General features: G+C 42.9%; 2 protein-coding genes across 5 annotated transcripts in view; one reads left to right on the plus strand and one right to left on the minus strand.

Annotated features, from left to right (window-relative positions):
• The first annotated feature begins 214 nt into the window (after positions 1 to 214).
• Positions 215 to 20,490, plus strand: SNX8 (sorting nexin 8). 2 transcript variants are annotated; one of them, XM_017734110.1, is made up of 11 exons: positions 215 to 711; positions 7,306 to 7,496; positions 7,896 to 8,013; positions 10,365 to 10,486; positions 10,856 to 10,936; positions 11,879 to 12,039; positions 12,454 to 12,586; positions 13,655 to 13,723; positions 14,494 to 14,643; positions 15,036 to 15,185; positions 15,929 to 20,490. In XM_017734110.1, exons 1-11 carry the CDS (start codon positions 678 to 680, stop codon positions 16,040 to 16,042), a joined length of 1,323 nt encoding a protein of 440 aa, XP_017589599.1. In that variant the 5' UTR covers positions 215 to 677; the 3' UTR covers positions 16,043 to 20,490. The 2 variants fall into 2 exon arrangements, with proteins under 2 accessions (XP_017589599.1, XP_008631694.1); XM_008633472.2 differs by lacking the exon at positions 215 to 711 and adding an exon at positions 6,091 to 6,294.
• A 388-nt stretch (positions 20,491 to 20,878) lies between these two features.
• The window catches only part of NUDT1 (nudix hydrolase 1), a 4,925-nt gene continuing 2,462 nt past the window's right edge, over positions 20,879 to 23,341 (minus strand). For all 3 annotated transcript variants that reach the window (XM_017734112.1, XM_008633473.2, XM_017734111.1), the window contains exons 3-4: positions 21,604 to 21,749; positions 20,879 to 21,389 (exon numbers count right to left, since the gene is read on the minus strand). In XM_017734112.1, coding sequence (XP_017589601.1) covers positions 21,217 to 21,389; positions 21,604 to 21,749 — 319 coding nt within the window. In that variant the 3' untranslated portion in view covers positions 20,879 to 21,216. The remainder of the gene's footprint in view (positions 21,390 to 21,603; positions 21,750 to 23,341) is intronic.

A 23,341-nucleotide genomic window follows, 5' to 3' on the forward strand; every position in this document is an offset into this window, starting at 1 on the left:
CTGGACGCGGGCACGGGGCGCGGTCCAGAACGTCTCCCGTGGGGAGTCACGCGGCCGAGCGCTCCCTGCGTGCTGGACAGACTTTATTCCGTGCCTGCTCCCCGCCCGCCGAGGTGGATTCGGGGCACGTTGGAGCCGTTCCGCAGCGGGTCAGTGGGCAGCGGCACGGGCGGTCCCTGTGCCTCCGCTCCGAGCCGAGCCAGCGGCACATCCAGCGGGGAAAGCAGCAGCTCCTAACGCTGCAGTTCTAGGAGCGTGCAGCTGGCTCTGGGATGAAGAAACTTGTAGCCAAATACTGCCAGCGCTTGTTGCGAAATGAGAGATGGAGGGAGCTCCTGGGTGAATTGAGGGAATAACGTGTTAGACTCCTTAACAGTTAAACTGAAGGAAACTTTTAGAGTGTTCTCTAAAGTTCTCTTCGAAGTGGCTGAAGTGTTGTACTTGATCTGTGCATAGTATTTTTTTTTTTTTTTTGCTCACTTTGGAAAGAAATATGAGTAGGTAAGCTTAATGCAGGGAAAAATGGTTTGGTTGGATTATATTCAAGATCCACTGTGAGTGTGCTTTTGTTAGGCCTGTGATGCTCCTGATGCAGATAATGCTTATAAATAAATTATTTTGGAATATTTCTGTCCAGGACTGATGTAACATATTGAACAGCAGCCTTTGTGGAAAAAATGTCCTACTGTACCAAAGAGAGAGCTTGCTCAGGTATGTCTGTTATGGGTTTACCATCTGCTTCAGGAGCCTTATAGAGATAAAACGTTGTCTCCAAGTATTCTTGAACTGATTAACTTCTGGTGATGGTGCTTCTGTACCTTTCTGATCTACTCAGACTTCTTTAGAAAACTTGGTTTTCTTTGGCAAAGATTTTATGATGAACACTGAGAGAGGGTATATAATGATTTTAGTTAAAGAAAAACATTGCTGTGAATGCAGCAATGTTTTTATTTCTAGCATCATGATGCAGGTTCAGAGATCTTTGAAGTTTCACACCCATATGTAATTCTTTTGGAGATCAGCAGCTTATCAGTGAGTATTTTGGGAGGAATGAAATATGCAGAGTAATGGAGAGTCCTGATAGGTATCATTGATGCCCCCTAAGAGACCACCTACAAATGCTGTCTATTTGATTTTGCAGAGTTCAAACTACTTTAATACAATCAAAGAGAAAAAAGGATAATATCCAGTATGTTGAATTAAATTTTGCAGAGTGGCTTTTATTGATTTTTTTTTCCCTTTTGCTTTTACTTCCATGTGAGTCTGTGTTCCAGCAATTGCAGGGAGCTAATCCAGGTGTGTTGGCTGTGCAGGGAGCGAGGTGTCTCTTTTTCTTCTGATGGTAAACCTTTTAACTGTGTGTGCAGCCCGTGGGAGGGCTGTGCAGGTTACAGACAGTGTAATTTGCACATGACCGCTGATTTCTCCCACAGTCTTCAAGTTTTATCGGTTGGTGCAGGTTGATGGAGAAAAATGTACCAGTTCCAGACATGTGGAATTGGTACAAAAGGAGGAGTGGTTTAATGATTGCTTTTCAACAGGATTTGGGATGTGAGTGAGCTTGTTCTTACTATAAAGTGTGTGAAAAGACCATTGGGAGGCTGTAGTGTCTGGAGTGGCAATGCCATTTTTTAATGCTTAAATGCTAACGTCAAGTTTTTCCCCCAGCATAATCAGGAGGGTGAGAAACGTGTAAGGAAGATGAGAGGCAAAACAAAGATAAACTATTTATTTTCATGGGATATTCTTGACCTCTGTAGGGACAGTTGGTTGTGGAAACTTGCCAGTTTTGTAGTCAGGCTAAAATGTCCTTGCGAAAGTTTCCAGGAGTAGTTGTTTGGGTTATTGCTTGCTGGGTTACATTTTTGGGTGTGAATTTTTACACTTCCAACCTCTTTGTGAAAAATGATAGCTTTGCAGTCATCCACTAGGTGCTGGGAACCAGCCCTAGTGAGCATTTGACTTTTTGTCTCTGTAATCTTTGGGCACATTCCTCGATGGATTTTTCTCTGCTAATCTTGTTATTTCTTCAAAGTAGCTCCATCTCACTTTATTGTGTTTGCTGCGGCTGGGGACTGTGGCTCATGGCTGGCTTGTGAATGGAATGTGTCCCTTCAGTTCCCAGACCTGGGAAATCAGATGAATCAGTTGATGATCTAACAGCACAGTTAAAAGAACAGGGTGCTAGGCTTAGGGTTAGCTCTTTACACACAGTAAATCTGTGTGACATTGGGATGAGATAAATTGGTGTTGGAGTTTTTTTCTGCTGGAGTATGGGATTGTGGTAGTTTGAGAAGGAGCTAAGCGGCCTACAGCTGCAGGGGACTGCAGAAATTCAGGTGCTTTTTAATTATTACTAAATAAAGCTTCAATAGTCTCATCTATTTTTGAGTTGTGGCATAACTTCTCTGTTTCATCTCTAAGAGCACCGAGTGCTGAATAACAATCTTGAACTTACTTGGAAAAAAACCCCCAAACCAAAACCAAACTACCCGCAACACCTCAAAAACAAAGGGAAATATAAAAACCTAGCCAAAGAAAAAACCCCCAGAAAACCCAGGCTAACTAGTGCAGGGTACATACTTGTCATCTGCACTGAGAAAGCTGCGGTGGTGGTGTTTTGGTTTTTTTTAAGGAGAAAAACAAAACGTTGGAGCCTGTTTCTCAACATCTAATTTTATGATAGTGTGTGTGCTATTTTGTCTCATTTTGGCATTGGGTAGCTTGTATTTACAAGGGAATTGTTGGGAAGGAGGAGGAAGAAGACTCTCAATTAGAGTGAAGCTAAGTATGATAACTTTTCTTATACCCAGTAAGAAATACAGACCTGCCTTCTGTGTTGAACTCACAGCTGTGCAGCACTTGGCTTTGTTAGACTGATTCTTTTGCTTTTCTTTTTTTAAAATAAGAACTGCATGGTTTTAAGTTCTTCAAAACAAACAAGTTGAGTGCAGTTGTCTCAAAAAATATGTTAAGCCTTTAATAGGAACAAAGGTTTTTTGCTTTTTTTGGGGGGGACTTCTCTTGTTCTTTGCTTTTTTAGGGGATTTCAAATTATGTAATATTTTTAAAAAAGAAAAAGTAAGACAGGAATATATTTTATTTTGTAGTTGAAATCTGCACCAGCTTTCAGGGAGGCTGATGTGGACACTGGATTCTGGAATCATGGAGGAATGTGTCTGACACAATAAGGGGGAAAGGCATTTTCATAATTCCTCAGGCTTCTCATGAGAAGACAGAAAGGAAAGGGAAATGCTGATGAATGCTATTTACATTGCTGCTTTAGTATTCTTGGCCCAGGAGTTGGTAGTGGAGCCCTCCTTTTTTCCAGGGAGAAATCTGAGGTATCTGTGTACAAAACCAGTCAGTTTTCACATTCCCTTGCATTTCCTGTGGGTCAGATCCCCTCTGCTCCACACAGCTGTGGCCTGTGATGATGGAGGAGAGATCTTAGCTGTTTTTCCTGAAGGTTTTGCTTCCTTACAGGCTCCTTTCTCCTTCTAGAAAATATGCTACTAATGTAGCAACTAATTCTGTGGCACCATCTACTTAAGCATGTCTAATAAATTTATCTGATTAGCACCTGGTGTAATAAAGAGTTGGTAGCATCAGCCATCTGTAAAATGGAGATGAGGCCTCCAAATTTGATTGACAGAGCTTAAACAGGGAAGGGAAATCAGTCTTGTGATTTACCACCTGTGCTTCCGGCCCTGGCATTGCTCTACTGTATGTGCTTACTCGCATGTAAAACCTCTGTGCAGCTATCCAGGTACTTGGAATGCTGCTCTGCCTTTCATAAATGCATGATTTTGGAAATTTGGATGGGGGAAACTGGTAACTCTGGAGGGCAGATTGCTGCCCCGTTGTTTCAGTGGAGTAATGAACGTTGAGCACTAACTAAAGGGTGAAACACATGGTATGAAGTAGAGAGATTTTCTATTGCAGTTGTTTTCTGGGTAAGTTTCTCAACTCCCTTCATTCCAAAGGCTGCCTGACACGTTACCAAAAAAGAAAAAAAGAAAAAGTATTATGCAGTGTTTTCATAGCTGTTTTCTTTTATGACCAAACAAAAATTGGGCCATGCTTTGAATGCTTCTTCAAACTTTTAGTTCTTCTTGTTTGCATATGTATATGTTTATGTATTATTTTTAACTTTTATATCAACTTGTTTTCAGTTGTACCAGGCCACTTCCTGATATCTTATTGGCAACAGATTGGGAAACTGCTGTAGCAAAAGCTTAGCTTGTAGGAAAAAGCTGATTTTTATTTTGTCTGCTTCCCAGTGTTCCAGGGGATCATTCCATACCGCATTTCTGTATCCACTTGCTGCTCTCTCTATATAAGCTTTACTAGATAATGATCTGCTGAAACCAAAGGGAACGTTTTCAGAATTAGCTGCTCTCCAGCAGAGAGTTCGTGATGGGAAGCTCTAAGTGTTCTGTTACAATGCATGTAAATCCTTTGACTGGCTGAACACAGGAGCTTGTACCAATGAGTTCCCACCATTATCCACCATTCCTGGCCAGGGCTCTGGAGGCTGTTCCCAAAAAGGCTCTTTAGTAAGTACAATGAAAAATGGGCTGAAGAATAGCTCCAGTATATATTGCTCTGTAGGGTTAGTGTTAATGCCATGATAAACAGTTCCTAAAAGCAGGTTAACAGCTGTTCCAAAGTCATTTTATTGTGTTCTCAGACCAGTGTTTGTGGGTGTAGATTCACTCTGAGTAACTGTCTTGTTGATACCAGACATGCTGAGGTTATTAATTAAACAGTAATTATTCAAACTTGTTTGCATGGTTGTCTGGTTTGTGTGATTTCACACATTTAGACAAGGTTGAGATGTAAAGAAGCTACAGAATATTTCAGGGAGAGCCAGGAGTGTGAACTGCTGATAAAGAGAAGGCATTTCCCGTAGGTGAATTTTAGAAAGCAAATTTAGAGAGTAACTTGATTGAAAACTGGGGAAGAATTACCTAGAAAAGAGCAACGTGGCTGAATTGTCAAAGGACTGTGGAGTCTTGCTTGGTGGGGCATCACTCTGTAGATGTCTTACTGGGCAATGGGGTTCAGATCTGTAATGAACTTGAGAGTCCTCAGCATCAGTTTGGTTCTGGGACTCACAGATGAAACACTGATGGTTTCATGTTCACCCTATACCCTTTTCTCCTCATACCTATCTCTTGCCCTTGAGGTTTCAGTAGTTTACCAGACAGTGTTGAGCCCCAGTTCAGGGACCAGTTTGTGCTGTTGGTTTTCCAGCAGAAAGATGGGAAGCAGAGACAGTGAATCAATAGGCAGGAGGAGATGTTGTGTTAGTACAGATTGGCACTGCTTGGGGAAGTAGTCAGGGTGCATTTTGAGTAGCCCTCCTTGGGAGGGGCCTCTGCAATGTTGGCCAGTGGCTGGGCATCACTGAAGGCTCTGGAATTCTGTGTAGGGATGTGTGTGTGCGCTGGAGGAGTAACAGCATCTGCTGTGTCTTGTTGCATTTCACTGATGTGTCTTGAGCAGTTAAACCCAAGAATTACAGTGGACACCCAGAGAACTGCTGCTCTATCCAGGATATCCAGGATGCCTTGTGCTCTACAGATGTTATCACTTCATCCAGCAGCATCCCATGTCAACATTGAATTAGTTTGCATTATTTAACTGCAAATTGCTGGCAGGTAGCTGGAAATTCTTAGGAGCTGCTACATAGGTGGGGTTAGCAGGTGATATATTAGTCTATTAAAGCAGAGGTGTTAAGACTTGCTTCTCTGAGTCACATTAGCAGGAATCTGAAGCCTGACGAGGCATGTGGGATAAGGTCATTTGTCCTGGATTTGGTTTGGTTTCATTAAGCCATTTTATGGAACAAATAGCAAAGTGACTGTTACGAAGTCATAGATCTGAGGAATTAAAGATTGCTTGTTTTTCCCGTTTATCAGGGCCTAGGGCACATGAAGGAGCAGGTGGGAAATCCTTATCAGGAGGAGGTCAGGGCTTTCAAGTTAAGGATATGACTTCTTATCTTCCCTGAGTTAATCTGTTACGCAGTTAGCAACTTTTTGAACTATGTATCAAAGCTTAAAGAAATACTGCTTGCTTCTGTTGCGTTACTGTCTGTGTTCTCAAAATTGCAGATATATTTAAGAACTTCTGCACAATGGCAAGGAAGGGATAATGAATCCTACCTGGCTTTTCAGGTATCTTTCGTAAGTGGATTTGACTTGCTTTGCAAAAGAGCTTGTTCACAATATGCCTCTTACAGAGAGGAAGCAACCCACCTGCTCCAGCCTGGAGAGCAGAAATCAGGTATGGGGTGAATAGATTTCAGGGTTGTACCCTCATTTTTCACACTGTTTCCTATGTGTGGAATGGGTGGAAAAGAAAGGTTTGCTTTGAAAAACAATGTAAGCTTAGTTTACAGTCACATAATAGATGTAGTTATAAAGTCAGGTTGAGACAATAAACTGCAGTCAAGCACCTAATAAGAGAGCACTGAGTCATCAGCTTTGCCCCTTCTTTGATGTCATTTGTCCTCTGGGGCCACATTCTTGAGACCCATCTTTTTTCTCTTCTGCAGAATCAGTTACTGTCCAAAGCTGCCCAGCTGTGGTCAAATTCACTGTTAAAAGCTGTTTGTTTTCCAACTACCAGCAGTGGAATAGAATAGGTAAATTTGAAGATTTTGCCACAGCTGGCTGTGACTGGGGAATTGTTGGGTTGGTAGCACTTATTAGGAACCTTTTCCCTCTGCTTTGGAACTTAAGTATGTTGACATAGTAAATCATTGTAGTTCACACTCACTGTAGCACGCTGTCATAGAGTTTAATAAAATTATGTCAAATGAAGTGTCTCCTTCCTTTGTCATGATATGCAAAATTAATGGAATAAATTTCTGCAGCGCAGTAAAACGACACATTTTTTCTTTCCTTCCATGAGTTGTTCTAGGCAGGATCCAAAAGTGCTGAGCAAGGGTTTCGTTCATTTTGGCAGATCCTGCTGTGGTGGGAGCTGGACAGACAGGAAATGCAGGCCTCTTAGCTGATTCACAGAACAAATTTGGCCTGTGATTCTTTGCTTAGTGGAGATGTCTCTCTGACTCGATATAATTGGTGGTGCTCCTGGGTATTGTGAGCAGGGAGGTACCGGGGTTGGGAACGTGTGTGAAGCAGCATTACCTCCTGGGGGAGTGGCCTGGCTGGGCTTCTGGTTGTGTTGCACCATTCTGGGAGCACCAAGCAAAGGAACAGAATATTTTAAAGCTACTTCTTTTACTATATCTTATCAGGTCTATTGTTTTTTTCCCTTTTTGTCTTCTAGATTTGGCAAAGCCTCCAGTAAATGAACCAAGGGAACCAGAACAGTTTCTAATGCAGACGCCCCAGGGAAATCCACTGCTGCTTTCCCACACCCTACAAGAGCTATTGAGCAAGGATAGTGTACAGGTGGAGCTTATACCTGAGAAGAAGGGCCTTTTTCTGAAACATGTGGAATATGAGGTTTCCAGCAAGGTAATGTGAACAAGTTTTGGGCTTGGTGAGAATGTATGCTCTTAAGAATGCCTTTGCAGTTTCTGCTGGCAAGGTCTTGAGTGGTTAAGATGTGCTGGGTGATGCTGGTTTGGTGTAGATCAGTTGTGTTGGCTCAATTTTAATGCAGTAGCACTGGGCCTTCCTGGCCTGGGTGTGAAGGATGGTCTGCAAGTTCACTTGCTTGAAACCTGAGCTCTGTACAAAAGCAGGTGTATGACAATGAAAACGGAATGGTTTTGTGACAAATTGGTGTAGGTAGCTGGATATTTCAAACTGTTTTGAGCTAGTGAAGAAATTGTATTGGCAGCACAAAAAAATTGTGCAAGTGCTGCTGTCTAAGGTGTGTATTGAGTTACCCTCCCCCTTCCTTCCCTGCAGAGATTCAAGTGCTCCGTGTACAGACGATACAACGATTTCGTGGTGTTCCATGAGATGCTGCTGCAGAAGTTCCCCTATCGCATGGTGCCAGCACTGCCCCCAAAGAGGATGCTGGGAGGTAAAACTGCATCTTCATTTCTCACTGGAGGGGTTTTGCTTCACGGTGCAAGCGCAATCAAGGTGATACTGTGGAAAATAAGTGTTCAAAAGATTGAAAGTCTTGGGTTCTGCTTGGCTCAGACAACAACTTTGAGGTTACAATACACAGTTTGGAGGGGTGAATGATTGCCATCCTAGAAATTCCTACAGGTGAGGTATTAATGTGAAACTTCAGTGGGGTTTCTTCCTGTGGAATTTCAGTATCTAATGATTTTTCTTAATAAGATTTTAGGTGTAATTCTACACAAGAGCATGGCAGAGTTGCAGGTATTGCTTCTTAGAAAAACGGGTCATGATGATCATTGTTTAGTGGTGGACGTGGCAGTGTTAGTTTAACAGCTGGATTCAGTGACCTTAAAAGTTCTTGTCCAACCTAAATGGAACCAGTGTCAGATCATTGAAGTATACTTCAGGTGTTAGACTAGAAACCAAGAAGTATCCCAAGACACAAAGCATATCAAAGCTCCTTCAGGAACATTTTTCATTAATCTCAAATATTGACGCTGTTTTTAAGCATGTATTATTTCGAATGTTGCATAACTGTATAGAATTCTGTCTTGTTTAATACTTTATCTGTGCAAGAACAAACTTTTCAGTGTCTTCTCTCCTGCCCATGGTGCTAAGCTCACTGTGTTTCAATAAATAATTGATTTCAATTGAGGAGTCCATGTACTGCTCCAGTAAAGCAGAATTGGTAAACAGTGAGCAGAGCAGGGTATATAGTGAACTGGAGCAAAGCAAAATCATACCCCTGAAAAGCTTCAATGGTCATATATTCTTATGATGGAACGTGAACTGTGAAAGCTTTTTTTGGGGGTGTGAAACCCATGTATTGAATTTAACCTGATTCAGTGTTCTCAGCCAGAATTTCCACCTCATGCAACACCTGTGAGCAAAGATACTGTCTCTGATTAATCTCAGTGGAGAAAGGACGCTTGAAAGAAGCTCCCAATATCTATCACTTGTCAGGAACTGTTATTTCCTTGCACTGCTGGTGTGTTGATATTTCCCTGCATTCACCAGTGCATTTCTTCCCACACATATCATAACTTTAGGGAAAAAAAATGATAGGATTAGTTCCCAAACTATGCTAGGAGAACAGTTCTAATACAGTGCAAAGCTGTGATGAGGCAGAGTGTGCTGATTGCCTTTAGTCCAGTGACTGCATATAGAAGAGCTGTGGAAGTGGGCCTAATGGAAACTGCAAACAGGAAAAAGGAAAGGGAATGGGTAGTTCTTGTTTCTGAGTAGATTAATGGACTGACAAATGGTATTGCAGGACACAGGATTTGATGGATTAGTACAGATGTGTGACTCTTGGAGCCTCCAAGTCCCAGAGCTGGATGGACAAAGCTCTGTGCTTTGTCCTTGGTGTGCTCCTCTGCTGAGTTACACCAATGGGGGTCTGCTCCCCTCCATCTGTCAGATGGAGATGGATGTCCTGCTCTGCTCGTTTGGAGGATGGCAACCAACTGAGGCAGATCCTGTGGGAAGTGTGTACACGACTTCACAAACATCCATGTAGGTTAAGTGTGAGCAAAGCAAAATCAAGATCTGCAACCCCAACGGCAAAAAAAGGAATTGGTGGGTGGTGCTGTAGTGAGGATCACCTGTGAGAGTCCTCAGAGCCAGCAAACTGCCAGCTTAAAACTGAGGGAAAGGAGTAGTAACGCTTCATGATACAGGAGTGTTGTCATGGATAAGAGCATTCCTTTAATTTCTTTCTATGCTACTTTCTTTAATATTTGGTTTTATTTTTATTGCTCCTGAAAAACTCCAGGAGCTCTGATTTATTGCCTTACTGCAGTTATTGCTAGATTAAAAATCCTCCTGTTTCAGCAAGAGGAGCAGAATTTTTTTAGTTTGACAAGACTCTGGATGGATGTACTGCAGATTACTGTGCAAGTCTTCCAAAGTACTTTTTGACATCTTGCATGAAAAGGATAGATGCTGATCCCAGGAGTCCCAAACAGACTGGGATATCCTCTGTGGAATTGATTCAGAGGAAGAAGAATCTCTGTAGGCCCACAGTTTGTAAGTGGAGGTTTCAGGCCTTGGGCTTGGTTGTTTTTCCTTCCTCCCTGACCCCCCCCTGTGGAAATAACCACATGTGGCTGTGTATGCTGGATTCTGGTGAGGTAGAGAATGCTTGATGGAATATTTGTTCGGGTGGTCAGTCTAAAAGGTCTGGTTTTGGGAGCTGGCAGACTATAGGTAACCATTCTTTGGTTTTTGTTGCAGTGCTTTCTTTTTTCTTTCTGAGTTGTAATGTGAGATGCATTAATTGGAATTCTGTGTTTCTTCCTGCAGCTGATCGAGAGTTCATAGAATCGAGGAGGAGAGCGCTGAAGCGTTTCATAAACCTGGTGGCTCGACATCCCCCTTTCTCAGAAGATGTGCTCTTGAAACTCTTTCTGTCCTTCAGTGGCTCAGTGAGTGTTTGTTAGCAATAGTCCTGAGCTTGCACATCTTGCTGTAACTGCCTCACTGGGCACAGCGTTCAGAATTGCTGTTAACCTACGTGGGTTTGCTCCCTGTGATGAAGAGAATTTTCTCTCAGTAGGTGTTTCCACAGTGGAAAGTGGAAGGTAATTTCACTCAATGCCAGGAGTGTAGTATTTTGAAAATTATAACTGTTCTTAGGGGAATAGAGATTATGCTTTTCCTTAAATTAAACCTAACCTGAGTAAAGCTGTGTCTGCTGAGTTGTGCCTTACTGCTGCAATGTATCTGAGACCTGTGTGACCTGCCCTTGGGTTGCTTAGTTATTTCATGCTCATTTGATTCTGTATTTTCTCCAGGATGTACAGAATAAGCTAAGGGAGTTGGTCCAGGGAGTAGGAGATGAATTTGTGACTTGCAGATTAGCTACCCAGGCCAAGGTATGTATATGAATTTCTTGCAATGTGTAATTCTGGTTTAAATGGCTTTCTGCTCTAAGTGCTTCAGTTATGGCATTTGTGCAGTGATGGAGACCTTAGGTAGGAGACAGTTATTTCCAGAGTTTGAAGGACTTGTAATTTTATTGAATAGATCAAATAAACTTTCGACTCTTAAGGGCCTGATATTTCTAGCTAAATTCTGGCTCACGAATATGATAAAGATTAACCAGTGAATCCTGCTCAGAACATGTTTCTCTGTAATTCCTTGTACTTACATAACAAACAAATGCACAAATTGCACAATTTAGAAGTTAATATCTAGACTGATGTCTTTCCCTTGTGCTCATGCCCTCATTCTGTCTGTTGTCCTCTTCCTGTGAGAGAGCAATTTGGACTGTTATGGAAAAGTTAGTTATAAGTTCTCTATATATCTGTTTATCCCAGTGATTAGTGCTATGACAAGTTTTAAGTACACATCCACTGTGTTCATTGAGCAATTTCAAAGCAAGTTGTTGTTCACGTTCCTGCAATGCTTGCAGAAGATTTTGCAACTGGAGCTTAATTCAGGCTTTTACCAGTGATAAACTGGTCAAAAAAAAGCTGAACTTTCAGTTCATGCTTGACTTTACTGGGCTGGGAGTTACCAGTAGGATCAGATCAGAACTTGTAAGCTTGAAACCTCACAAACCCTGTTTTAACTGCATAATAGAATTGCAGATTTTGGCAACTCTGTCTACACTGGGTATCTGAACCTCTTTCTGCTTCTGAAGATTAGGGCTATTCGTGTGACATCTGACTTGAACACCTAAATGGGAAGCTGATCTCTGCAGAGTTGTTAGAGCACAGCATGAGGGAGTGAGCACAAGAGGGAAGCCTGTCCCCTTCTGCAGACTGTGGTGTGCCTCTGATTTATCCACCAGTAACCCCTCTGTACTCCTTCAGGACTTCCTCCCAGCTGACATTCAGGCCCAGTTTGCTGCCAGCAGGGAGCTGATCAGGAATATTTATAACAGCTTTTATAAGCTCCGGGACCGTGCGGAGAGGATCGCTTCCCGAGCCATCGATAATGCCTCCGACCTCCTCATATTTGGGAAGGAGCTAAGGTAGGTTGGGAGGAACAGGGTTTGCTGATGTGAACGTTTCTACTGTTGGTTTAGAACTCAAAACTGTTGTCAAGTTTACCTGCAAATGGTCTGGTAAAAATGGGTATTTCAGTGCATGCTGTAGGACATGATCAATTTTCCTCCTATGAAAGGAGGAAATGCACGCTTTCCACTAAGGCTGCATTCCCTCGAGTGTGAGGAAAGAAAACAGAAATACCTTCACATTCAGGTACTTGTGTTATTGTCTCTCTCCCCAGTATGTGCACAGTTAACTGCATTAGGATGGGACAGTAGTAGCTCAGCACTGTGAGCTGTTAAGACTGATTTGAAACTCTGAACTGCTCTCTGCAAATAAGTTTTATCTACTGAGTGGGATTTGTCTCCTAGATGTGACCATTGCTTATCTCCTTCCAGTGCTCTGGGCTCAGACACTACCCCACTTCCTTCCTGGGCTGCTTTGAACAACAACGCATGGGGGACTCTGAAACAAGCCTTGAAGGGTCTGTCTGTTGAATTTGCACTTCTGGCAGATAAGGCTGTGCAGCAGGTGAGTTCTTTACTTTTTTTTGTTTCTTTTTGTAACATGAATTTCATCCTTGAATTTCATCTTCAATCATGAGCTCTGTAGACATAAGCCCTTCAAGAGTTAAGAGGGAGATTGTAGTCCAAGCTCACATCCTCAACTACTAGCCTGCTTGTTCAAGCTTGTGTGAAATACCTGGACTGTGTTTAATGGGGGAAAAAATGTAACAGGCAAGGGAAAGGAGGGAAAAACCTGCTTTCTTTCGTAATTTTAAATGGTTACTGCACACGTTAAGCTCACTACTAGAGTGAGCTGTCCAAAAGTGCTGTGTTCCATCTTATTAATCTGCTACAGAGAACCCAGAATAACTTACTTCTGAATCAAATTTTCACATTCATGTACTTAAACATTACATGAGAGTCATTCAGACAGAAGCACCACGTTCCTGTCCAAGTGTACAGTGTGGTAATGACTGTCAGAATAATGTGAGAAAACGACAGTCTGCAAAGGCAAAGTAATACTTTTGTCTTCAGTGCTCTTCATTGCATTGTGTTAAAACACTCAGCGTGCTTTTGTAGATCAGTCAGGCCACGTCTCTTTCTCCAGAGTTTACGCTCCAGAGAGCTCTATTGATACAGGAGGAAAAGAGTATTTTGTAAAATAATAAAACTGGTAGTGAAATTTGTCTTGGTGTCTCATCTCTGCCTTCTGATGCACGAACCATTATGGGGACCATGCAGGTATTCAGAGTTTTAATGGATTAGTTATCTTGTAGGAAGGGAAGATGAAAGATTGGAGAATCTGCAAGAGCAAGGAATTCCAGGCAGAGTGTGCTGAAAGGACTGACACGCAGGCCTGTGAAACCAACTCCTCTTGTTCTAATGATCAGTCAGTTGGAAAAGCTGTTCCTGCCTCAGTCAGGTCTTTGTTCTGCACACTGAAGACCAAACACTCCAGTGCCATCAGAGAGATTTTTGATGTGGTTGTGTAAGCGCCGATGTGCCCTGGAGAGTGCAGTGAGAGCCTGCATGGTGGGGTGAAGGGCTGTGATGCCAGGCTTACGTAAAATGTACTTTTTCCCTTGTTTTCTAGGGTAAACAGGAAGAGAATGATGTGGTGGAGAAGTTGAACCTTTTCCTGGATTTACTCCAGTCCTATAAAGTGAGCTCTGCTTTTCTTCTGCCAACAAGAAAGTTGTTTAGAGCAAGCTTGTGCTCTTTAGAGGGTGTAACGCCAACTGGATGGAAAACTGTTAGTGAGGCCAGTTCAGAGGCAAACTGGGCATCTGGCAGAGGGAGGGGAGTGGCTGTTGGCCATAGGGAGCTCTGTAGCCTTACTGATCAGCCCGTCTGATGATGAGAACTTGCCAAAGAGCAAATTTTGCAAGGAATTTAAAAATATGAGTGGTTAAACTGTATGGATCGGGTAACTTTTTGTTTTTAGATTTGCCTGCTTTTGAGTCTAAGCAGTGAACTAGATTGCTGCTGGTTTGCTCATGGAGACATGAGTTCAGTTATGAATGAAAGGATTTTGCTAATACTAATCCTTTGGTCAACTGTGTGGCAGCCTCTCCTGACATTCCCAGGCTGGGACTGAAATTGAAGGACACTATTGGGCCAGCACTTTAATTAATTGCTAGCACTTAATACTGAGAAGGTCAGAAAAGATAAGAGGTCTGATAAGATCCAAAATGTTGGCAGAAGTGATGCCCCAGGTTTCCTCTTAAGCTCAATGGTCTGGGTTCAAGCAGTTTTGTTTCTTAAATTCTTAACTGCCAGCATTTTTTGACCCTCTTGAAAGCAAAGGAGCAAAAATCTGCAGCATAGAAATGACATAAAGTGTGTCTGTGTGTGTGTTCTTGATGTACTTGGCTGTGTGTTTGCTGACTCTTGGCTCCCACTATGTACCTGTTGTTTTCTTTTCCCATAAAGGACCTGTGTGAAAGGCATGAGAAGGGGGTATTGCACAAGCACCAGCGAGCGTTGCACAAGTACAGCATGATGAAGAAGCAGATGATGAGTGCCACTGTACAGAACAAAGAACCAGAATCAGTGGAGCAACTGGAGTCTCGGATTGTGGAGGTAGAGCAGGCACCTCGGAGAGCTAAGGGTGGGACTGGGTTCTGTAATGGTGCTGCTCTCCAGCTCAGTCACATTTGCAGAGAGCTTTTGGACTGAAAGGGTAGCCTGTACTTTGGGAAATCTGAGCTACCCGCTGTGCCACATGGAAAACGTGTTTGTTTTCCTCAACACTTGTTACTGGCTCTCTGGCAGCACATCATTTGCAGGAGCTGTGGGAAGCAGCAGTCTGCGTGATGGAGAGAGCGGGTCCTGTTGTATCAAATCGGTCCAGGAACTGCCTGTTTTAGGTTTTTGGTATGTGTTTGAATTACTGGTATGGGGAGGAATGCTATTTTCTCCTGCTGTAAGTGCTTGGCACCCTCTTCCTGGTCACTGAGTTCCTCTTCTTTCAGCAAGAAAACGCGATCATAACCATGGAGCTGCGGAATTACTTCTCCCTGTATTGCCTGCATCAGGAGACACAGCTCATCCACATCTACCTGCCTCTCACATCTCACATTTTGGGGGCCTTTGTTAACTCCCAGATTCAGGGTCACAAAGAGGTGAGTTCTGGACTGTGTCCTTTTTCCCAAAATATGAATGAGAATTTGAATGGATTTGTTTTCACCCATTGGCCTTCATCCTGTAATCCTCTTTGCAGCCGGGCTCTCTCATAACTTGAAAAGTTACCTGAGGTTTTTCCACTTTGGGGTGAGGATCAGGGTTGGCCTCTAACCCCTCTGAAGGACAGTATCTTCTTGCAGCAAGTTTTTTTCATCTTTTCTTCTCTCATCTGTAGCTGGCCCTACCCTATGGGTAGTTGAAAAAGACCAAACCATTAAATTTCTACTCTGTAATGAATGATGTGTGTTTGCTAGATTAATCTGGTTTTTTTGTTGTGCTACACAGAAATTCTATGACAAGAAAACTTTCTGGGTTTTGGTCTAAACCACAGAAGTTCCCTTTTGTTAAACCCTAAATATGGGCTTTAATATTCCCAATATACAGACTTTCTTGCTTTGGTTATATTAGAAAAGTCTCTTCTCCTTCAGCTCCCTTCCATCCCTTCAGTGAAAGGATATGATGAAGAGAAATCTCCCTTCTATACATGCTCAGGAAAATGTTCAGGGAGCTGCACGTAGCACCAGTCTAAAAGGAGCAATCTGGGTCCACTGAACTTCCTGAAAATACTTCAGCAAATTTGTGTTGTGCTTCTGAGTACCCGAGACTGCCGCTAGAATTCCGTGTGGTGAGATTGTTACCTGCTGTGTGGTCATGTCTGCTTTCTCTCCTTCTCCACTCACAGATGAGTAAAGTTTGGAATGAATTGAAGCCGAAGTTGAGCTGCCTTTTCGTGGGATCTAGCAGTATGCCAACTCCACCATTGTCACCTCCAGAGGGAAACTTCTTTTCCAATTAATGTTCTGAGCATCCCACATGGAGCAAGAAGGGCAGTCAACGAAGGGGTGGGACCTCTACCTCCAATGAATCCTCCAAACAGCTATTTTTATTTTTTTTTAATATTGCTGCTTTGAGCTGCTCTCTGATTTAGACAGACTGGATGTGGGGCAGAACATATGGATATAGAGACAATTTTGTAATTTTTCGATGCTCTGGGGCAGAGCTGATGTTCATTATCCTGCAGATACTCCTCATGGGATCGGGATATGGCCTGGCACAGTGAGTGCTGCAGTGTTGTTGCTGAAGCCTCTGCATCTTGTACTAACAGTCCTCCAATCATGTTTATCTGCAGCTGTGCTGACACATCTCTGCATGTCTCTGAAGTGCTGAGATGAACAGGATAGCTGAAGCACTTGCTTGTAGTGGAGATAAACTGCCTTTTATGTCTCGGAGGGCCTGTGTTAGGGATGTGTGTGCATAAGGAAAGCTGAAAGCCATCCCCCATCCCATTGTAGGTATCTGGATTTGATTTCTTACTGCTAGACTTCAGCACAAAATTAATGAAGTGGTTGGATTTTGTAACCCAGCTGGGTAGGGGTCAGTGCTGCTGTGTGACAGGGATTTTCCTGATGGTGCTGGATGGATGTATTGTCAGTGTGTTTCCCTTCATGGTTTCAGGGCAGCCTGGGGACTTGCTCGTATTTTTCAGTTTGGGGCCAAAGACAACTGGGTTCAGGAACTCAGAGGAGTTTGCCTGGCATAAATGAGAAACTAATTGACTAAAACACTCCTTAAATGTAAACCACCCGTACTACAGGAGCAGAACAGCTATAAGGTAGCTTGTTTATTTCTTCTGGAGGTTCTGACCTCCATCTGGCGAGTAGCTGTTTAGGTCTGTTGGAGAGCTGCTGACCAAAGGCTGGTGTTTTCTTTGGTGTAATATCAGAAGTATCCTGTTACACCAGCAGGCTGGAACACAGTGCTGATAAAGTTCTTTAGCAAAAATTCAGTATTATCAGGATGTTACTGTCATTCTTCCTGGCTGCGGGTAGCATTGCAGTGTGTTTGTTTGTGAAGGAGAGCAGACAATTAAGTGAAAGTTCTCATCTCTAAAAACACCACAGCCCTTGGTAATGGGGTTTTCAGATCAGTTTATGGTTGTGATAAAGGGACTAAACGTTCTCTACTTTGTATCTCCAGTGACTTTCCCTTGGGAGGCAAAGGGGGAGAATGTGCATGTTATGTTACCTCAGGGGAAATGGTGCACATCCTCCAGAGAAACTGATAATCAAACTGCAAATGTCTGCAGCAAAACTGTGTGAACAGGACTCCCTGAATCTGACTTCTCTGGGGCCAAAATAGCTTCCAAAGGGGAATTTGGACTTGGCTTCTTAGAATTTTCTTTGAATGGGTAAAAAAGGAAGCACGTTAACAAGGATGAGTGCTTGCTGTCAAACTGGAACCATTACAATATTTTCCTACTGGGGAACTTCCCCATTATCAGGAAGTATATTTAAATCCTCCAATCACAAAAGCTTTTTTGTTTTGCTTTTGGTTGGTTTTTTTTTTTTTAAATTTAGAAAATTCAGTGCAACATGAAACTCTTCCTAGCCCAGGTAGAAATTCTGGATTAGTTTCTTCAGCTAGGAGCAAGAGAAGTTATTTGCCCAGTTTCAGGAGACTGAATAACCATTACTCACATTCCTCAAAATGGAGTAAATACACCGGTATGGGTGAATTCCTTGAGTGCTGGGCCTTAAAGCAGTGTGTAGCCAACCTGCACAGAATGCATTAAGAGCTTTTTCCAGCAATTCAAATGTTAACTCACTTTCCTCCTGCACATGGGCCTTGTCCAGTGAGACAGATGAACTGCAAATGGCTGTGACAGATTGGATTCTCTCCGGGAGATTTCCTGAGTGATGCAGAAGAAATTCTGCTTGCAAAACAAACTGTCAGGGGAGGAAAATGTTTCTACAGTCCAGTTACAAAGAAGGTATCATCTCAAGCATGGCACAACAGGTTTTTCTGCTTGACCTTGTCTTGATGAGGAAGATGGTTTGTGGTTCAAGTGTGGAAAGTGTGTTACCAGACTTTTCCATGCTCTTCACTCCTGGCATTATCAGAAGGTGCTGGCTGGTTATGGCTGGCTTAGTCTCAGCACCCATCCTCCCTCATTTATCTTTGTTTGCCTGATGTGGTGAACAGTGAAATTGAGAAAATACGTTTTGGGGCAAGATCTGATAATTTATGATGGGTCTCATATGTAATTTGTTTGACTGGGCAATGTTCTATGGGAGCAGTTGCAAATGACTAGCCTGAATGGAACTTTGCGCTTCTCACTTTTAGAAAAAAATTACAATTTTGAACTTGATTTAAAATCGAAAAACAACCCCCGAAAAAGTGAAATCAAAATAACATTAGGGCTTTAGACTAACTCCTCTTTCCTGTTCTCCTTCAAGCACAAATTCTACAGTCCAAGTGCAGAGACTGTAACAATGATAGAGACACACCACTGGATAAAGAAACTGGAATTACATTGTTTTGAGAAACACCCATTCCTCCATTGTCAGCCCTTGTGTCTTTGAGGAGAGTTTTGGAGGTGGGCTTTTCTCGTTTTGCATTTACTCTGTTCACCAAGTATTTGAGAACTGAGGCCCAGTATTCTCAAAGCTGATCCAGCTGCTGGCACTTTCAGAGTTCATTTCATACTGGACTGTCAGGCTTCTGTCTCATTCCTAGACACATGTAGACACTATTTCATGCAACCCTTAGTTTGCAAACCTTTCTTCTGGGGGACTGGTCAGTGTGCAAATAGCACTGTTTGTTTACCTCAATGTGTGAGGGATTTCCTTACTGTCTTTGTTATGTTCAGTTTATGGATCTGCCAGACTTAGAGGGCAGCATCAAGCACACCTTCCTTCCTCCAGAGTGAAGCAGCAGGGACTCCAAGGATCCATCAAGCTGACTTCAGCTGTCTGCCCACCCTAGCCAAGGTGGGGAAAACACTTGTAGTTACCTCCGTGCTCTTGCCTTCTGCAGTAAACGCTAACCAAACCAGGCTAATTGAGGAGTGTGTGCTGCCTACCTGAGATCTGATGCTCCTGTAAGATGTAGTGCCAAAATGTTAATGTGCTTTTGTGAATGGAAGCTTTTCTGTGTGTGCTTGAGTTGGGGAACTTTCATGTGTTCAAAGGAGTGATGGTAGAAAAGCCTTCAGTGTCAGAGCGGTCCTGGAGGTACCAGGGTAGTCAACACCTGAGACCCTGAAAGGCTGACTGCCTGAAAACTGTTCTCTGAAAAGGGCTCTATGTTTTCTCACTCCTGAGGGCTTCTCCACTTTGAGCTGTGAAGTGGGAATATCCAAGCTTTTTGTCAGTATCACGTGTTGAAAGGCTCAAAACTCTATTTACAATACCTTAAGTCTTTGATCCTTCTTTCGCTCTCCTTCCATCTTCCTGGCAAATTGCTCCTCTTAAGTTGTAACATTTTCAATAGTGCCTTGCTGCATTCCAGTGCTTTTAACTCTCCTTTGACCATGCAAGGGTGTAATTCCTGGAATTTGTAACAGGCTAATTTACACTCTTCAGTTTGTGCTGTTTACTAAAAAACAAAGATCACCAGCTGGGGACAGAACTTAAACTCTGCCAGTCTCACAGCAACAGGAGCAGTAACATCCCAGCTCTTTGACATGAGCTAAAAATCAGGGCTGGGGGAAAGCATCTTCCTGAAAGGACTCACCTGACTGCAGACAGGGGATAACAGAGAAGTACAAGCCTGAGCCACGCTTGTTCTTTTCCTACCCAAACTCCTGGAGGAACAGAAGGTAATTCTGTGTGATTGTCACGTGCTGTCTCTCACATAGCAATTTACAGTTTCCACCATGAAATAAACCAAGGTATTTAACAGGTATTGGCTGCCAGTCATTCCCTTTCCTACCATGCAGTAAGGTCCTACACTCTGTAAAAGCTGCCTGTCCTTTTGTGCTTATTCTGTTTGCTCCAAGCCATTCTCTCTGTTAGAGCAGCCAGGAACCCTCACTGCCAGGTCAGAAGCAGAGGTGGGTATCAAAACCTCTGTAAATAACTCAAGTGTGCAGCACAAAAGTAAGGTTTTAAGGTATTAATTCATCCTCCTAAGTCTGAGCTGTGGCTTGCTGAGCAGATGAAGAAGGACATTTTTGAGTGGTATAAATTTTTCAAAACTGCTGGAGGGAGACAAGAAACAAACATAGTTCAGAGGGTGTGAATTTTGCCTGCCTGGAATATCCTGTATCTTTGCTTTGCTCAAATAGCCTTATGTATGAAGCACTTTATCCAAATGCAGGAATTAAAGAACTATTACTACAGCTGGTAGACTGGAAATGTTTACAGATCCTACATGACATTCCAAGATTCTATCTGTAAGTGTTATATGTCTGTAAAAGTGTTTGAAAAAAAGAAAAAAAACCAAAACTTGTGTAAGAAGTTACATATGTGATGTGTTATTTCTGGCACGGTTGGATTAAACTTTGCTGCCCACCACGGTGAGCTGGGCTGACATCAGTGCTGAGCAGTCACCTGCTCCTGCCCTGGAACAGAGTGTGCAGCCCTAGGGGATGGTGCTTTGCAACAGGGACTTGCTGAAAGTTGAATTTGTTCAGCATATTTTTACCTGAAATGCTCAAATAATTTGACTTCACAGCAGGAGCTGCAACAGTGAAAGCTGGGCTGAGCCAGGGCTGTACATCTACCTCTGACTTGTGTTTTCTTAATTCCTGCAACCTCACACTGTGTTCAGCTGGAGAATCCTGAAGGAATCTCTGGTCTGAACTTTTGAAAAGACTTTTACAGCACCATTACAACAGAACAACACATGCTTTACTGAAAAAATATTTTTAATAATAATAATAATAAAAAAAAAATTTCCACCCATGAAGGAAAAGCTTAAGCCACTAAAAAGGGTTAACACTTAAATTTTTAATAGTTGCAATCACATAATCACTCAAGCCTACCACAGCCAGGGACTTCACAGCATGGACAATCTTGTTACTTTTATTTCTGCTTTAAGAAACCCCCTTAATCTCCTTACTTCCCACTGACCTGGAAAATACGTCTCCTTTCCTGGAGAGCTGAGCAAGGAGACCCTCATAAGTCATACTCAGGGTGCTGTAGCCCAATGTGGGCAGTAGCACATGGGCTGAATGCTTCTGCTTTCTTAAACTTCCTCCACTTCTTTCAGGCTGTGCTCCAGGATGGTGTCTTGTCCCTGGAACTTAAAATAGCCACGAAACAACTTTCTCTGAAGCACCAGGGGAAACCAATAGCTGTCATCCGGCCACATGTGATGGAATGGCACCTTGTCCAGCTGAAACCACTGGGGCCGCATTTCTGGTGGCAGAAAACAAAAGAACTTTGCACGTGGGACTTCCTCATGGATTTTTGCTGCCTACACTGTAATATTGGTCAACAAGCAGCTTCCCCCTACAGCCCAGCTGCCTTCCTTCTGGGAGGCATTTTAGCATGAATAGTTCTCCATTTCATAAGAGCAATGCTGTCTCAGAAGAGCATGCACATCCTTCCTTCCCCCCCACCAGCCACTTACCCTCACTTTCTGTTGGCTCTCCATGAAAGTGATCTGCCCGGAAAATGTGAACGTCCATGAGCTCAGAGTTGCCTACAAATTCAAATGTGATCTGCCCCATCTTCTGCAAGGTGTCCACAGTCAGTCCACTCTCCTCCAAGAGCTCCCTGCACAAGAAAAAGACTTCTTTCCATGAAAGTGAGCAGTGGGAGAACAAAAATGCAGTCATTAGCTTTACTCACACATTCAAAACCCTTCCAGCACACCAAAGGTGAAAGCTGCACCTGTACAACAAAGCAGGGTTCTGACCTGCACCAAGCCACAAGTCTACTACACCAAAGGGGAGCCAGGTCAGATGGGACTGTGTGTTATTTCAGGTTCCTGAGCCTAGTAGGAAAACAGTCTAGGTTGGAAAGGGAAGATTCAGGAAAACTGACAATTTAGTATAATTTACAGTCCTTGCAATATGCAGATCTTTTCTGAGGTGAGCGAGAAGTGGGTATATGAAGCAATATTACTGTAGCTAGGTGTGGCTTCAGAACTCCACGATACACTTCATTTAGACAGGAACAAGGCTTTGCCAACTTCAAGCTAAATCTTACAATTGTGGGGAAGCAGGTCATGAACACCAGAAAGAACATCTACACTTGCTACACAATCAGCTACTTCTGAGGCAAACTGAGGCTTACTTAAATTACACACTCCATAACACCACTTGGACACAGAACGTTGAGAATTCCGGTTCCCATTCAAATGCAGTGTAAAAAACACAAAGCAATTGTGCAAACTTTGCCTTTCTGCTCCTTGGAAGTACATTGAGCATAACAAGAGGCCAGAAGGCAAGACTTTTAAGAGCACTTGGAGAGCTGTGCCAGCTCTTTTCCACACACCACCACGCACAGCTACTTGAAGCACGTTCATTATTACCTCTCTTCATGCTCCATGCTCAGGGTTTTTTTTATTTTACCTCCCTCTAACAGAAGCAGCACAGCTTGAAGTCAGTCATGGTTTTTGTAATGTACAAAAATAAGGAATACTCTGAAACTTCTTTAGTTAAAGTTAATAATTAATGCAGTTGCCTATTTGGCAGTAACAACAATTTTAAAGTGTAATGGAAATGATTTTAAGGCTCCAGCTTTCTTTGGCATTGATTTTATGGATCCCATCTTTCAAAATTATAATTCAACTTAATATCTTGGCTAATTTTATTTTCTGAGAAGCTATCTATGTCTAAAATAGAGGCAGTTTTCCAGCAATGACTCTAAAAGCTTCCTTTTACAGGCACTGATAATTGAACAACAAAGCACAACACTGCTACAGTTCACCAGGCAATTTATCCATCAGCTGCTTGGCTCTATGTGTAGCAACTGGAAACATTACAGGTGGCAAATTAGAAATAACTCATTCACTAAATGCTCCCCTTACAAGATGTGCCGCTGAGGAGCTGCCCAGGTGCTCGTGGGAATGTGCTGTACCCAGCAGAGGATGGAAACCTTACTGGGTTCCCTTACTGGGAACTTTTGTTCATGTTTTGGCTTAATATTTAACTACCTGTGCTGAGAGGACACTTCACACCTGCTGCCTCTGCCAACCCAGCTGAGACAGAGCGATGTGGAACCACAGCCTCATACCTCAGCTCCCAGGGCAGAGCAGAGGTGGTACAAGGGAAGTTTGATTTGGACTGTGTGATGCTTCCTGCAGGAGAGCTGTGCCCTGAGGCAGCACTGCACCAGCTGTGCTCCAGCCAGAAAGGTGGCCA

This window comes from Corvus brachyrhynchos, unplaced genomic scaffold (assembly GCF_000691975.1).
Source record: "Corvus brachyrhynchos isolate BGI_N302 unplaced genomic scaffold, ASM69197v1 scaffold5, whole genome shotgun sequence".
Taxonomy (NCBI): Eukaryota; Metazoa; Chordata; class Aves; order Passeriformes; family Corvidae; genus Corvus; species Corvus brachyrhynchos.